Below are 17,775 nucleotides of genomic sequence, written 5' to 3'. Positions count from 1 at the left end.
ATAAAAACTTGATTGAGACAATATTCCTCAAAGTTATTTCATATCAATATTAAGAAAATTATGCTTGTATAATTTAAATTCTTTTCGAACGTTCATCCAATAAATTCACATTTTGTAAATAAATAATCAGCCATCGTTGCATCACATGCCACTTGACGGTGATAAGTCCTAGGTTAATATCCAAATACTACTTAAAATTAATGGGGGATAAAAAAAACCATAAAAAATCATCCTACAATCTCCGAGTTCACAGCACGACTGCCATCTTAAATTGCCCAAGGCATGTCTCGGGGTGTCCCGTCCATGCCGAGGGTAATACTGTTATAGACTAATAGAGTATATTAGATCAATGCAAAAATAATTTCTTTATATCACAACAAGCCTCTGCATTTCATACCAAAACAAAATTCACTCCATAAAAATTTATAACATGGTCACACAAGAAGATTGTCCAATCCCACCCTTCATTTAAACAAATTCACCTGATTTCTGCCGCATAGAGCGGCTTGGTATCATTTCAACAATGGAGCTCTACATGAAGATAGTTCTGAGGAACTATCCGAGGGAAGGAAGGCACAACCATCCCTCTGATCCCTATCCTAGCCGCTACAACATTCATTCATCCATGTCATCTTCGTCTTCTGCTTCACTTAAATCAAGATCAGCTAGGAGTTCGTCGATTGGAATGGAAGGAGCATCTTCACCATCAGTCACAGAAGCCATTTCCGACTGCTGGTATTCTCTGTTCCGGTATAGGGAAATATTAAATCTCAACTCTGGATTCTCCTCCAGATCTCTCAAAAATTGTTCATACTCAGAGTTAATCTTCTCCTCGTTATCTCTACCTTTAGAAGTGATATCGACCTCCATGTCGAGAGACTTGAGTTTCCATGATCGTGGCTTACCTTTCTTCTTCTGACGTCTCTCTTCATAGCTCTTTTTTATCAATATTACATCTGGAAGAACGAGACCCTTGTACTTGTCTAGTTCAATATCATTACTGTTGGCACTATATAAATCATAACCGAGGGCATAGTCTCCAGGATTCAGAAGATGGCCCAGGTGTGTTCTCACATTGAAAATCATGTCATTCTTTCCAAAATCAGATACTCGGGCGACTTGAGCATCAGCTAGAACATACCTTGAGCCACCAACGTTGACCTCAGAAGAAACAACCTCCATATCTAACACTATATATTCCACGAGCTGCTTAGAGGAGAGTAAGGGCTTGAAACATGATCTCCAATACTGACCAGCATCCATGAAGCTGTTCCTCAGAGTGAATGGATCTAATAATGCAATGCTGTTGCTCACTTTAGTGCATACAACAAGTGGCCCGATATTTCCCAAACCGACGGCAACTTTAGGGGGAAGACAGATTAAATCCTCACGACAGATTGGACATATCTCAACAGAAAATGTGTACTTGTAGTTGTAATTATTGCTCTTAGAGTCGTGGGACACAAGTTGTTTGTCATCACGACTAGTAATTGGAGCTACTTTACCCAAGAAGTCCACAAACTTAATACCGTGACTCCTATTACCAAAGAAAAAATCAATCCCCTGGTCCAACTGCTTAATTCTTATTGCGCGGGAAGCAGCATCATGCTTAAGAATAAGCTGTTCGAGATAGAAGAAGGTGCGCCTGTGAGAAACATGCTGCCGCAGTTGCACTGCAGCAACCCATTGGTCAGGATTTGCCTGCACTCGTGAACAAGATTCACACATCTGGTCTTGCACAACATATTCAACCGTGTAAGCTTGCTCGAGAATTGCCCCATTGAGAACCTCCTTCTGGACCCTTAACTTCACTTTAATCCTCTTGGAGTGAGGTTCAGTCCAAATGAATTCAGCATGCACTAAACGAACTTTATTCAAGTTCTTCAATCTCTTCACACAGAAGGTCAGCAACTCTTTGGATTCCAGCTGTGCTTTAATCCAAGTCCGAGGTGGCTGCAAATAGTTGTCACACTCAGGGCAATGGATGATAATGACATGCTTTTGTAGGCCTTCTGTGATGTCAATTTCAGACCGCAGGCATTTTGAACACATATTTGCAGCATTTGGTGGCATCAAAATGCCACACTTGCAGCATAAAACACTGCCAATTGTCTGGGACACGGTAAACATACCCACGTCTTCTGCCATGCCTATGTAACCCAAAAAAAAAAATTATTCATGAATGATTCAGGATACCTAGCACAATTAAAAAACATAAAACCAAGAAGTGGAAAATTTATCCTTAATCTTCTAGCAATTCAGGAAAAAAACCACCCAAAAGAAAGTTTCCACTTTAAAAAAAGTTTGCAGAACTCAGTCAATCAAAGTAGCTTCATAAAAACTTCACATCATTCTCCCAAGGCATGATTCAACAATCACAGGAGCTCGGCAGCTGTTGTTGAAGAAATAAACCTCTACAGCTAAAATTACTACAGGAATATGAATCATGGACCTGAATCACCATGAAATCCATAAAGGATCACGTATATATTCTGCATATGAAGCATATATTCAACCATAAAAATACAAAGAGAAAAACTTTACCACTTCATCTTAAAATAGTAAATATAAGAAAATCTTAAAACAAATGTTAGATCTCTCCCACAGATACACAAAATTTTCATTCAACAAAATCAATCCGAACCCAATTTAAAAAAACCCAATGAATCTAAATCGTTGCCTACATATATAACAAAGACCAAACAACTCAATTCAGAGCCATCATATATAAAATCACGAAACCATATTCCAAAGTTTCTCACCCAGAAATGTAAACTAAGCTCTAAGATAAATATAAATCACAGATCAACTGCGAGAAATTTCAAGCAGAGTGAAATAATTAACCTTAAATAAGAGAAAATCCTGTCGCCTTAAATAAGAGAAAATCCTATCGCCGACTGATGGTGGAAGAAAAACTGCAAAATTTGGCAAAATATAGGGCTGCGTCAACTGCGAGTGGTCGGTTTATATATCCCTACTAATTCATAATGGGCTTAAACGAATCAGTTTTACAAATGGGCTTGGACCGAGACAAGTTACTGTTGACATTATTTGATTTCAATTTGAATATTTTTGTTATTTTTAATTTAATGCTTTTTAATTTTAGAAATAATATAATAATTTTAAAATATATATGAGTACTAGCAATAATATAATAATTTAAAAATTCAATAATTCGGACAAAGATTAAAAACTAATTTAATAGTTTTAAAATCTTTGGAAAGTAGATATGACAATGTAAATATATATGTCTTCAAAGATTTTAAAACTATTAAATTAGTTTTTAATCTTTGTCCGAATTATTGAATTTTTAAATTATTATATTATTGTTAATACTCATATATATTTTAAATTATTATATTATTTCTTAAATTAAAAAGTATTAAATTAAAAATATTCAAATTGAAATCAAATAATGTCAACAGTAACTTGTCTCGTTCCAAGCCCATTTGTAAAACTGATTCGGTTAAGCCCATTATGAATTAGTAGCGATATATAAACCGACCTCTCGCAGTTGACGCATCTCTATATTTTGCCAAATTTTGCAGTTTTTCTTCAACCATGAGTCGGCGATAGGATTTTCTCGGTTAATTATTTCACTCTGCTTGAAATTTTTCGTAGTTGATCTGTGATTTATATTTATCTTAGAGCTTAGTTTACATTTCTGGGTGAGAAATTTTGGAATATGGTCTTGTGATTTTATATATGCTGGCTCTGAATTGAATTGTTTGGTCTTTGTCATATATGTAGGGAACGATTTTAGTTACAAAGCTAGATCAAGGTCTTCTTCACACTACGGTAGAACACCGCGTGCCTTGCTTGGAACAAAAGAGTTGGGAAGATGCATGTCCCAATTGTAAAGTAGCAATACAATTTATAGCTAACTTATACCTCCCTGAAACCCAAGATCCCACTTGCCACCTGAGTTTGCTTATCACCTTGAAATTTAAGGCCAACTTCCCCGTGCGGTGATCGTGTTGAACTTCGTATACAAACTACGGAAATGGACGAATCAGAAGTGATTTTTTGTCCCTTATAGGATGCATATAGCCAAAACTCGTCGTAGTAAATCCCGACTCGGTTGTTCGGGTTTTAAAAAACCGTCTCTATATTAATTGGCGGTTTTTTAAAAAAACCGCCGCTCGGTAACCATAAAATTCATAAAAGAAACTACTACACAAAACTTAAAATTATGTAGTAAATTTTCTGTAAAAAAAATTAAAACCTGATTTGCGCGAAGATATACTCTACCACGTAACGTTGTAAGATCGCAACGACGAGCAAATCTGCGAAATAATTACGAAAAAATATTAGTACGAAATAAAAAAATCGAAACTTCGAAAAAATAGATAGAGTTTAACTACTACCAGAGAGATAGATAAAATCGTTTAAGAAAATGTTCGGGAACCTCGGTATATATAGAAATAATAAAACCGTCGCTATAGAGCGACGGTTTAATAAAACCGTCGTTCCAATAGCGACGGTTTTTCCTACAACCGTCGCCGATGTAGATCTGCGACCGTTTCGCCAACAACCGTCGCCGATGTCGGCGACGGTTTTTCCAAACACCGTCGCCGATCTCGATATCCGACGGTTTTTCTTTACCGTCGCTATTATAGCGACGGTTTAAAAAACAGGGGCCAAGATCGGCGACGGTTTGTGCATAACCGTCGCTATTATCGGCGAGTCGCGGACAACGGTTATACACAAACCGTCGTTATACTAAATTAAGCGACAGTTTACTAAATTGTTAAGAAGTAAAAGAAGAGCTTTTTGTTGAATTTGTGGGAGTTGAGAGCCTGTTTCTTAGGGCAGAGTTTGGGAAATTTCACATGAATTTGAGATATTAACTAGGAAAACTAATTGGCAAAGATTGTGGCATCAACATATTGACAACAAATGCTACGTCTTAGCTAGATCACTGCTTCTATGTCTGATGATTTCGTGGGATAAGTTTGTTCATCTCGTACATTTCTTTCTGATATGATTGTTCTTGATTTGAATCAATAAAATCTCCATTTTTCTTTAAAAAAAACTCATAATATCCCAATCACTTGAATTTAATCCGATCCTGCTTTGTAAATGTCCATCTTGATTCATGGAAATGCATATTAGCTTATCACGCAGATGCACTGATACAGATATGCTTTTTGATTTACATAATAGTGTTTGTCTGTTTTTTTTATATAAAAAAAGGGTAGGGAAATGTAAGTATGTAACTAACTTGGTCTTGGAATCCAAGGGAAATGCTTTATAAAGATTATTGGGAAGAAAAGTAAAATACTCTTTTTAAGTGCTAAAAAAAGTAGTCACAAGCCAATAGGTAGCGATATAGCACGTCCCACACATTGCAATTATCATTATGATTGATAATATATATATATATATATATAATCATGACAATTAACATAAAGTGAAAAATAAAAGAAAAATATTTGATAAAAAGATCAAAATAGAAGAGACCTTTTACATAACTAACATTTGGTGAAGCTATTTTCATATTCCAAATTTATCTTTTATGCCATTTTTTTAGTTTATTTAATTTTTTTTCACGCAAAAACTATGTAGACATGCAACGTGTGTGAGTTATCCGCTAGTAATTAATTAAGAAAGAGACATCAATACCTAACTAGCTTCTGGTAAATCTTTTTTTAAATTACAAAATTACTAGCAAATAGATCATAACGAGTATGACATTATATGTAAATAGTCTGACCAAGAGAGTAAGGAGAAAAGAAGACAGAGAGATTGATTTAGTGAACAAGAGGCCGGTCGGAACGTGCCATCACCACCTCACCCAAAGGTGGTGTTTGCCAAACTACATGTAAAAATAAAACATGATTTCCGTTGTCCTCTATTCATTTTTTTCTTGACAGTGACAATGTTCTCAATTTGCATGTGTTGGAAGAACATGGATATGGCAATATAAACACGGCATGTCACAAAATGATGTTAAAATGACAGATATTATCTCTGATAGATCAAAGTAAATCTATTTTCTATACAAAATATGAATTGAATCAACCAGATAAAAAATCATCCCTTGGCTTTTTTCTCATTCAGGAAACTCTAAACTCACTACAAAACAACAAATAAATGTATCTTACACAGTTAAAAGATAATGTCTGTTAACTGCACAAAGGGAAGTTATGTAGAGAACAGAGAAAGCCTAATACAAACTTAATTGCAAGACCATTACAGCGAACCAGATAACTCGTGCAAAATTTGTTTGTACGGTGGTCTAACCCGTCGAGGACTCTCCGCGCTGCGGATCATCAGTAGGCACTTGACGAACAAATTGTCCCTTCACTCGTGGCCTTTGTTCATCCAGCTTTTTTCTGCTTTCATATCTTACCTGAGTACAAAGTTCAAGTTTGTGATTCAAAATAGATTTTTAATGGCAGATTAACAGAATATGTTTCAGTTTTCCTATTATACAAGTTTTCTTTCTGTAACTATGATCAAAAATGGGAATTTTGTTATGATCCTTGAAAATTCCATGTGACAGTAATGTTCAAATTTTCATCTTCCAATTTGTCGACTGGACTAATATTAACAGTTTACCTTCTTTTCAAAGCACCTTTCTTTCCTCTTCAACCGAAATTTTTTAAGAGCCGCTTCCCTCTGCGAAGTTTGATGAGAGGATCCCTCACAAACATTAAAGCCCTCTTCGTTGCCATGTTCTGATGAGGTATTAATAGCTGAACCTTCATTGATTGGATGATGGCTCATATCGCCAACATGAAGACTACTATTCGCACTCTGGTCATTTTCAGGACATAAATCCTCCATATCACCCAAGATTTCCAATTTCTGAGCCTGTTTAACATCTTTCTGATCAAAGATGTTATCTATTTTTTATCTTTAAGGTTATTGATTTGTTGTGAACTCGAGGAAGGACTGTTTGATGGATGGAGTTGATTCACTTTTCGGAAAGATTCCTTGTGGTTCGAAGTACCTGGGCTCGGCATAACAAAATCACACGCTCTAATTACATTTTCAAATCTTATACCTTTAACCTGGATTGGAAGAGATTTTTCATTGTTCTGAGGGATATTATTAGATAGTGTATTATCAGACTCGGGTTGTTGGTCTTTCTGTTGATCGCAAGTACGCGGTGCTGGATGCAACGGCTTTCCAATATACCTGCAATAAGTTTGATGAAATCCCTTCTGGAGTTTTCTATCTTTTGAGTAATTTAGATGAAATAATACCACTACAGAGACAGTTCCAGATCAAAATATGCAGTGCGAAAACTCACCGGTAAAAAGCTGATGCATCAGAGTGATTCAATCTATGCTCCTCATTTACTTGATTCACAGGGCCACTAGGATTAACACTTTTCAAGGACAAATCCAACTGAGACAAACTATCATACTTGTTCCCACTAACATTTGAAACAGAGCTTCCAAAAATGCCTTTTCCGTAATCATCAAATGCTCCAATTAAGTCAATGGCTTCTCTAGAAAAATTCTCAAGGACAAGATTATTCTCAGGGTTTTGAACATTGACATTAGCTTGTTCCACGCCGGTAAGTTCGTTACCTCCACTCTCATTGTTGTGCCTTTGAGTTTTTAAACTTTGTCGATGACATTCTTCATGCTTTGAAGTATTAAGGTCATTTGAAAGCTGTAGATTTATTGTCCGTGGTGGGCAATGTCCATGCTCAATATCAGTTTTTCCAGCGTCTGACTCAGGTTTTGTGCATGAGCTCTGCAGATATATACGGAAGCTTAATAAATTTTTTATCAAACCATCATGTCCTCGCCGTAACTTGTTTGAAAGAATGGGGAAAAATTTATATATGTTACCTGAGCATCGCTTCCTTTATCAATACATTCCCTATTTCTCTGAATGCATACTACGAAATCGCTTGAATGATTGCTATTAGCCTTATTCTCAGCTGTGGCTTCAACCTTTTGTTGAGCGACACTCTCATCCGGCACTTCATTGCCAGCACTACTCGACTAAAAGAATAGCAGGAAACAAGAAAAATACATGGAATTATGGAAACTATGAAGCATATGAACTTAAAACTTCAACAAATCTATATGTTTGAGATCGAAAATTGCTCTTACCGCTTGTTTCCTCCAAAAATGCTGCCATAGGTTCTTCAACTCATTTTTCCTGACGGGCTTTACAAGAAAGTCAGATGCGCCTCTCAACATGCATTTATAAACAGTACTGTTCGAGTCTTGTGACGACATCACTACATTGTTCGAGTATAAGACGATTAAGCTTACTCTACCACAAAACTAAACGAAATTATTTCAAATTTGATTTTTGCTTTATGTCATACTTATAACCGGAATATTTTTGCAGGCATCATGCTCCCTGATTAAAGTCAGGAGAGCATATCCAGAGATTGGTGGCAGCTCTACTTCTGTCAAATAAGGTCTATGTTTTCGGGGATCCCTTTCAACACCTCCCATGCTTTTAAGCCATCAGAAACAGCAGCGACTGGAACAGAGCAAAGGGAATTAAAATCTTTATAAAAAGCAGGAAAAAAAAGGCCAACTGCGATAGACTTTAGTGGCAGTAAAAACTACATCCTTCGAATAACACTCGTAGACTTTCACAGGCTTGACAAAAGATATGCTAAACGTAAAGAATAATAGCTTCTTTTATTTGAATCATCAACTGAGAATACATACAAAAACATAAGTCAATAACTCCATACATTTGATGCACAATCTTGTTGAAATTACCTATAGAAACATGTTGGAGAGAAAATTAAGGACTTGAGAGACAGAAGCATAGTTGTTTCCATGCCTAAAACCAATGTCAAATGAAGAAAAGGAGATCTTCATATTGAACTCGGTCAACCCCAAATTTAAAGCAATAAATTATATAAACGAAAACATGATTTCGAACTAACATCTGAATCTGAATCTTGACCATCATAGGAAAAATATATCCATTTCCTTCAGAAGCAATAAAACACAAGACTCGCCAAACAAAAAACTAATGGAAAAAAGCAACCAAGCAAAAATAGTAGACCGTCCTTTAACCTCCACCACGCATCAACAATCAGAGTTTCAAACCTCCAAGAATTTACGGTTTTTTTTAATCTCTCAAACGTAAAATTCCACAAATCATTTGAATTGTGAAACCAACCTTTGTAGCTGCATTTCCTAAGACTAGCAGCAATAATCTGCCTGGTGCAATCATCAGCTTCCACCAAAAGCACCCTCAGTACCACTTTTGGAAGAAATCTCGCCCACTCCACAACTGAAGAAGAAGATGTACCCCCCGCCGCCGCTGCAGCTCCTCCTACACCACCACCACCACCGTCCCCCTTATTCTTCTTCTTGTGCCTGTTTCTCGCTTGTTTCGCCACTTTTTCTTGCATTCCCTCCATTTCATCATCACTGCTCAACACAATTTTTCCCATTTTCCAAGATCTCGCCTTTCTTCAAGAACGAGCAAATGGAAGTGGTCAGAGTTGGAAACATACAAGAGTCGTGGCAAATAGTTTTGCAGCAGCGTCAACCAAAAATATCTGAGTATTTTCTTGAATTTGTGTCCAATGGTTATTGGCGTACTTTTTACCGGTTCATCTTTAACCACCTCACATCTAATGGCTCAGATTTATTTCAAAATAATTTGGCATGTTGGAGGAATAAGTTCCAATAATTCACACTTCAATGCACCTAACCTTTTCAATTTATGTTTTCCACCCCAAAGTTGACAATAGTAGCAAGTTCACCCTATGAAATCTCGTAAAAATCGATCTTTTTTCTTCACCTCGTACGATAAAAAAGAATACTTTCGACTTAATCCAACTCATACCTCTCATTCAAATTTCAATCAAAAGGAGAAATAATCCCCTTTCTTGGAAATGTTAAAAATTTTATCCTCGAAATGGTTGTGTTTTAAGATTGGTTTACTCGGAAGGATGGATCGGATTTGGATTTGAATCGGGTAAGATTTGAAAACGTCAGCAGCTGGAGGGGACAAAGTGTAAATAATCGAGAATGGGAAATAAATATATACAATGGCAAAAATATCTTGGTAAGGAATGACTCGGGCCACGTCCACACATTTTTTTGATGGATTTTTGGGCATTTGAATTCAGCATAAATTGGTGGCCCAAAATTCATGAAATTAACCAGGGGAAGCTGTTCGCCTCACCTCACATTTTCCAAAAAAAAAAAAAAAAAATCTGAAGAGTGGGTCCCACGCGTAGATATTTTCCATCGTGTTGACACGTGGGAATTCTTTAGAGAAACATAAATTTTATTATTTATTTTCTCGTCTGAATACTTTTTTTAAAATGGATTCTCTGAAATATTATTATTTTATTTTTTTTGAAACATAAAATAAGTGCATTAAATTCAATAGTATATGTTGAAGAGTAGGTCTCTTGTGAGACGGTCTCACGAATCTTTATCTGTGAGACGGATCAACCCTACCGATATTCACAATAAAAAGTAATACTCTTAACATAAAAAGTAATATTTTTTCATGGATTACCCAAATAAGATATTTGTCTCACAAAATACGACATGTGAGACCGTCTCACACAAGTTTTTGCTCACGTTCAAAAAAGTTCCACATGAAATATGTTGTCAATTTGCTATTGGGTAGAGCAAATTTTTCGTAAATTCGAGGCCATACGTATGTATTCCTGGATCTTGGCACGATCGATGTGTGTGGTGTGTAGAATAAATGTAGCATAAATTATTTTTAAAAAATTAAATTGAAATAGAATTAAAGAAAATATGACGAGGAGATAAATGTAGAATTATTTTTAAAAAAATTATATTAATATAACAAAAACTAGTTATTCTAAAGTTTTAACTTTAACTAAATAGTTAGTATATAAATAAAGTAAAACTGACTTACTGATGCTCGAGGGATAGAATGTGCCACGTTATACAGGCCAGCGAAACATCTTTCAGATAGATTAAAATGAAAAGGGTAAAAATTTGTGTGAGATGGTCTCACGAGTCGTATTATGTGATACATATATCTTATTTGGATCATCCATGAAAAAATATTACTTTTTTATGCTAATAGTATTACTTTTTATTGTTAATATCGGTAGGGTTAAACCGTCTCACATATAAAAATTCGTGATATCGTTTTACAAGAGACCTACTTCATGAAAAGTTTTAATAGATTTTTAAAAGTATATAAATCTATATTTCGTCACTTTGGATATTTACTAATAACCCACGAGATGTTTGTATTTTCTACTCGATAGATATCTTATAACACAATTTCATATATTTATTCGTTAGAAAAATTAATATGACTCATATTTATGATAAAAATAATATTTTTGACAAATATTATAAATTTAGTAGAGTGGCTCACACCTTTCAATAAAATCCTGTGGTTTATTTGTCTGCATTATCCAAAATGACCACCACCATTAGATTTTGATGGATAAAATCCCACACTGACACTATGGATGATGCTTAGGCCATAGAGAATATATATGAAAATAAATTTTATACTGTTTTTTAATATTAAATTTGGTCTCTAAAATATATACAACAAATCGTTCACCCTACAAACATGGAACCAAGAGTTTATTAGGAACAAGACTCTATTCAAATATAAGATATTATATCTTAGAGATAAATATCAAAAACAAATCATAGTAGATAAATATCAATATTAAATTAGGTCAACCAAGTCTAGAAATAAATCTTATTATTAGATCAAATCAAATTAGTCTAAAAATGCAAAACTATTATTTTTTACTCTAAATAAAAAAACAAAAATTAATTAAGAATAAAATATTCTTTTCATTAACTATTTAGTTCATCATGCATTTCATCAAATTTCTATATATACAACATGCTTTTTGGGCAAATCATTAAAGATGTCAATTTGGCCAACTCAATCTGCGCCACGACAAAAAAAGAAGATGGAGTTAACTTTTTAGCAACTAATTTTAAAGTGGGTAAAAATGAATCAACTTGTTTGGGTTATGGGTTGGATTGAGTCGGATTAGCTTGTCATTTATGTTATTTACTTAGGCATAGTTTGGTACACATGATAGGATAAACATGTGATATATAATATAAAGATAAGTTAAGGATAAATAAGATGTAGGATATTATATTTAATGTTTGGTATGATTTTAATAAGAGTGATTAAATTTATATATTAGATTGTAATGACAAATTTAACATTATCATAATAAATTTTATAATTTCAAAGTTGTTGCTTGAGTTCGTATTTTTTATTTGTTCATGTGCCGATAGTACTTGCATGATTTATTTATTTTTACCTAATTTTATATATTATATAATATGATAATTGTTATTGAGCCCTTGATTTTGTGAGTCAAGTCAAATATCAATTTTTAAGGATAATCGAGTGATAATAATAATTTTATTGAGATTTATAAAAATTATTTATATAATTATCTCGAAATCATTTATATAATTATCATATTATATAATATATAAAAATAAATAAAATATTTATTTGATTTTAATTTCTACCTACTAGCATAGATTTATAAAAAAATCATTTATAAATTGAAGGTAATTAAGTCATTTATAGTGTATTTTATCATTTGATTAAAATTATCACACCTTCTATTAGGGATATTTTATCCTTCTAAAAAATTATTTATCAAGGGCCCATGATATTATCATGAGCTTTTTAAAAATGTACCAAACATAGGTTAAGGAGGATTATTTATCAATCCCTCTCTTATCCCATGTACCAAACTATGCCTTAGTTGATATATTAACTCATTGTAATTTCAGTTTTAAATTATTTTTGTATGTATGTATTTCATTTGAAAATAACAATAGTAATGTAAGTGTTAAAAACAATTCTTTTTGGGTAAAAAATCAAGGCAAAAACTTGTGTGAGACGGTCTCACGGGTCGTATTTGTGAGACGGATCTCTTATTTGGATTATCCATGAAAAAGTATTACTTTTTATGCTAAGAGTATTACTTTTTATTGTGAATATGGGTAGGGTTGACCCGTCTCACAGATTAAGATCCGTGAGACGGTCTCACATGAGACTCACTCAAAAATCAAATATTATAGAGAGTAATGATGAAAATAAATAGCATAATGATGGAAAATCATATAAAGAAATAATATAATAGTTGATGGATTTTGAAGAAATGTATATTATTTATTTAGTTATTTTTTAGACTTTTGTTACAATAACGATATTAGTTGTTGAATTATTTGAATAAATGTATGTGTATAAATACAATAGGTAACGACGTTGTAATTGTTTCATTCAGTTTCAAATAATATATAAGAGTCATTAAACAAAAATTTGGGTTGAAAATAAAATATGAATCACACTTTAAATATGAATATTTTTTTGGATTAATGGTAAGCAGTTAATGAAAATAAGTGGGAGTTGTCTCACATTGAAAAACATGACAAAATAGTATTCCTTATTAACTCCAAATTTGAGTTAAGGGTTTGGACCCCAAGAGGTACCCGAAGTTTTTGGGAGGAGGAAGACACTGATAAACTGAGTCTCGGTGAAACACACGCTCGCGCTCGGCCCAGACTGGCACGGGATGGTGCGGTCTCTTGACCGGATTAATTTTTTTGGACAAAATTTATTTGGAAAAATAGATCAAACAGTGTGTCCGTCCAGTTTGATCCAGTACTACAATTGGCTTTTCACATAAATTTGCATTTGTATTGGATCTTTTTACATAAAGTTGTGTTTGTATTGTATCCAGAAGGTTGTGTTCCTTCTACGTAACTAGTGGACTATTACAAATAATTCTTCCATCTGCATTGCTCATTTTTTTTTTCTCGCATCTTTGCTACACTCCTTTCTCGTTCACTTTTGTGCTTGAAAGTTCTGCATAGTTCGTTCACTGTAATCAAGACCTGTTGTGCTACATTCTCTTGATTCGAAGTCGTTGTATCTTAGAGACGATTGTCGTCAACATACAACACTATTATATGAACAATTTCGTCTTACGAATAAAAAACTTATCCTTGTATCGACTTCTTGCCTATTGTTGCTGCACATCGTTATTCCAATGTTAAAGATCTACACATATTGCATATTTTAATCAAAATTTTATTTTCAAATTTTTCGCTTAAAAAGAAATAAATATTAAATAATATCCTCGAAAAATACAAGAATAAGTACCGTTCGGTCACTGTCACGGTAAACTCGATCCTGGGTGTGGGGGCATCAAGGGTCAAGATTCAATCATGGGGGTGGAATTTTTTTAAAAAAATAAAATAAAATGGGCCAGAAATTTTCTGACCCTTGGATCTGCCCGTGCAGGCAGTGCCTGCACGGGCAGCATCGAATTTTCCCACTGTCACTCACACTTATCCAATTGATGAGCTGGACAGTACAACGGGCCTCTAATTAGGGTCAAACCAGGGGGCCTACACTGTCCTAGGGTTGACAATTTTTCTCACGAGTTTGGGATCTCATGGATTCGAAACGAGAATGAGAATCATCGATTTTTTCGGGTTTGAGTTCGGGTTCGGAGATTTTTTTGAATCATCCATATAGTTCGGGACGGATATGAGATTACTATCTCCATCCCCGTAATCTCCGAACCTATCCCAAAAATAATTTAAATAATAAAATAATAGTATTACTAATATTAATAATATAATAATAATATTTTTTAAAAATAATAATAATATTATTGATATTAATAGTAATATTATCACTAATAATAATAGATAATAATAAGACGAAGATTGAGACGAATATGAGAATGAGGATAGAATTCAGAGATGAAGATGGAGATGACAAACCCGTCCCCGACCCTTGCCATTCATAGCCCTCGGGGACCAAATTAATTCAATCCTCTTACGTGTCAGCCATCATGCGAATTTGGATAATAGATCAATCTGGAACAGATCCGTCTCCCACACCGAGTTTCTACTGTTTCTGCGAGAAATTCAAAAAAAATCCGGGTAGGTTCAGCAAAATGGCTACACTATTTGCTGCTCCTTGTATGCAGAAAAGATTTGATCATCATCACGTTGCTTGCTGCACTATTTCATCTTCTGGCTGGTTATCTTCCAATAATTCTCACCCGTCAGCAATATCTTCGCGAAATTCTTGCCTTTTGGGAATGGGCCTTCGGGCCTATGAGATGGTTTTTGTCAAAAGTGGCGGCAAACGATCGATTGGAGTTCGGATGTCGTGGGATGGTCCTCTGTCTTCTGTTAAGTTGATTATTCAAGGCAAAAACTTGGAGGTACCTTTTTGTTCCTTGGACTTGAGAAGAGTACTAACTCGGGACTTTTTCCCTGTTGATGTGCAAAAAAATGAGAAAATGTGGATCAAAAAATGAGTTTGTGCTTGATTTATCTTCTTCATTTCGTTTCTCCTTGTTGGGGTGAAAAATTCAGAGCCTGAGAAAGTATTAAGTGGTATAAGTTATTTGTTTCTTTTGTGTTTAATTCGCGTGGCATGATTTTTAGATGTTTTCTGCCTTGTGTGTTTGGATTTGGTCTCTCCCTTTTCCTTTAATCTTTTCTTGTGTGGTATTCGGATATATATTTTTGAGTAATGTTTTAGTTGAATCAAATGGCTGCTGAGTGTAGTTTTATAGCATGGAAAGTGAATTTTGGACGAAAGAGGAGATGAGCAATTAATTGGGAAACCAAACTTGTTGATTTTTTTGCCATGTATCAAGGAAATTATGTACAAAACGTTTTATTCAGTGATCATTCGGTATTCCGTTTATTATGGGCGGCAGCCAGTATAAGCTAAACCCATAAATGTCTAATATGTTTGAATCAGTGTCACGGATCCTGATATTGGTGTTTCTATCAAGCTGGTTTGACTAAGATATTCATGTGGCCACTTGGGTCAAAGTTTCAATTATTAAAAAACTACTTAAGTACAAGGAGTTTTGAATCTTTGAATGAGAGGAAGTGATCGCCTCCTCCTAGTTTTGCCTTTTCTGCTATTTTGTTTTCTCATGAATGATCACGGGATAAATGCTTGATCTTTTGATTCTTCCACCTTGTAAGTTGTATAACCAGCGGTTTCTTTTTCGTTTTCTGTTCTATTTCATGACTTGAAGAAATTAAATTGAAGACTTTGTGTTAATGCAGTTGACTCCAACGGTGAAGAGCTACGTGGAAGATAAGTTGGGCAAGGCAGTTCAAAAGTATAGCCATCTTGCGAGGGAGGTAGATGTTAGATTGTCTCTTCGAGGAGGAGAGATTGGAAGAGGCCCTAAATCAAGAAGGTGTGAGGTGTGTTTTGTACTCGATATTCGAACGGAACCTTATACACATGCATGGATTGGATTACTTTAATTTGTCATCCTTGACAATTGGCTTAAATTTAGGTGACATTGTTTTCGAAAAAACATGGAGTGATTCGAGCAGAGGAACATGCTGAGTCACTTTACGAAAGCATAGATTTGGTTTCTTCTATTATACAAAGGAAGTTGAGAAAGATCAAGGAGAAAGACTCTGACCATGGTCGTCATATGAAGGGTTTCGATAGGCAGAAGGTTAGGGATCCTGACGTGCCTGTAGTTGCTGAGGATTTGGAGACCCTTCCTCAAGAAGGAGATGGACAAGAAGACATCGTCGATGAGGTTTTTATTTCAACTACTAGTTTGTGAATATTTAAATGGTTATCTCGTAGTTTTGTGTTCCCATATTGATATTAACCTCAAGAGTGGAACCTTTGCTGGAAACGGCATTTTAGTTTCAATCTATCAGTTTTTAGCTTTGTGTTGCAGATTGTTCGTACAAAATATTTTGACATGCCCCCATTAACTGTCATGGAGGCAGTTGAGCAACTCGAAAATGTGAACCACGACTTCTATGGTTTTCGAAACGAGGAAAGTGGTACGTGCGCACCAATAATCTTACACTTTCAACTGTCTCCCAAGTCGCTATAACAGTTTATTCTACTCCCTTTCAGGTGAGATTAACATAGTTTACAAGAGGAAGGCTGGAGGTTACGGTCTCATCATCCCCAAACGAAATGGCGAAACGCAGGAACTGGAAACTGTTGTGGTTGAATCAGCCATAAATTGACAGCGTCGGTGATATGAAAAGGGCCCTTTCTTATGGAGTATCCATTTCTTGGAAATGATGAATAAAATTTTACGAAATGGCTCCTGTAAAGTTGATGGGTAGAATTGAATCGTCTGAGAAGGCGTTGTCTGATCACGAATCCACCTGTTTTTTTGTCTGGCTTGTAACTTTACTCTCTCAAAAAGAGTAATACCATTTCTTTAAATCGAAAGTGCAAATCGTGGCCTATCGTATTCTGATATTCATCATCATCCCCAAAGTGTAAAATGGGAAGGGACGTGGATGCCAATTGGAATCTTGAGATTGCATGATCGGAAAGACAAGAAAATAATGGTTCTAAGACAAGAAAGAAACGTTAATCCTGTGAAAAGGCAAAACGAAACTTGCAGAAATTATAACCATTTGCATGCTGTAGTTTAAAAGAGAAGATTAAATTTAAAAAAAAAATAAACTCAAAAGTCAAAAGTATTATTTTTATTTTGTCCTGTCTTTTTCTGTCGAGAGCCGTGCAATCCAATGGCAGCATCATAATATAACAGATTATTCAAATCCTTTGATCACAATAATTTTGTTCTAGCACAATTTGAAAGTTCAAACTGCACGTTTCATTTTCTTTTTGGTAGTTGGAAGGGCTAAACTATGCCTGCCCAACCTATTTCTTTATTTATTTTTTCCGTATTTAAGAGCTTGACTATATTATATTATTTTATATTATATTATATTACTCTTTTAAATATCTATTCACCAATCAATAATCCAACAATTTTGAGAGAATTTATAC

General features: G+C 34.7%; 2 protein-coding genes and 1 pseudogene across 3 annotated transcripts; 1 reads left to right on the top strand and 2 right to left on the bottom strand.

Moving 5' to 3' along the window:
- Positions 1-341: 341 nt before the first annotated feature.
- Positions 342-4,361, bottom strand: LOC140804345 (uncharacterized). 2 transcript variants are annotated; one of them, XM_073160300.1, is made up of 3 exons: positions 4,226-4,242; positions 3,892-3,995; positions 342-2,150 (listed from the first exon to the last, which is right to left on the bottom strand). In XM_073160300.1, exon 3 carries the CDS (start codon positions 2,146-2,148, stop codon positions 616-618), a length of 1,533 nt encoding a protein of 510 aa, XP_073016401.1. In that variant the 5' UTR covers positions 2,149-2,150; positions 3,892-3,995; positions 4,226-4,242; the 3' UTR covers positions 342-615. The 2 variants fall into 2 exon arrangements, with proteins under 2 accessions (XP_073016401.1, XP_073016400.1); XM_073160299.1 differs by lacking the exon at positions 3,892-3,995 and having other exon boundaries at positions 4,226-4,361.
- Positions 4,362-5,939: 1,578 nt separating this feature from the next.
- On the bottom strand, positions 5,940-9,561 carry LOC140805146 (two-component response regulator-like APRR5; annotated as a pseudogene).
- Positions 9,562-14,821: 5,260 nt separating this feature from the next.
- LOC140805045 (ribosome-binding factor PSRP1, chloroplastic-like) lies at positions 14,822-17,239 on the top strand. The gene is made up of 5 exons (XM_073161229.1): positions 14,822-15,187; positions 16,053-16,196; positions 16,292-16,546; positions 16,694-16,802; positions 16,879-17,239. Exons 1-5 carry the CDS (start codon positions 14,915-14,917, stop codon positions 16,992-16,994), a joined length of 897 nt encoding a protein of 298 aa, XP_073017330.1. The 5' UTR covers positions 14,822-14,914; the 3' UTR covers positions 16,995-17,239.
- Positions 17,240-17,775: the final 536 nt, after the last annotated feature.

Source organism: Primulina eburnea, chromosome 11, assembly GCF_022965805.1.
Source record: "Primulina eburnea isolate SZY01 chromosome 11, ASM2296580v1, whole genome shotgun sequence".
Taxonomy (NCBI): domain Eukaryota; kingdom Viridiplantae; phylum Streptophyta; class Magnoliopsida; order Lamiales; family Gesneriaceae; genus Primulina; species Primulina eburnea.
The sequence above is the reverse complement of the archived record's forward strand: the minus strand, read 5'-3'. Positions and strand labels throughout refer to the sequence as shown.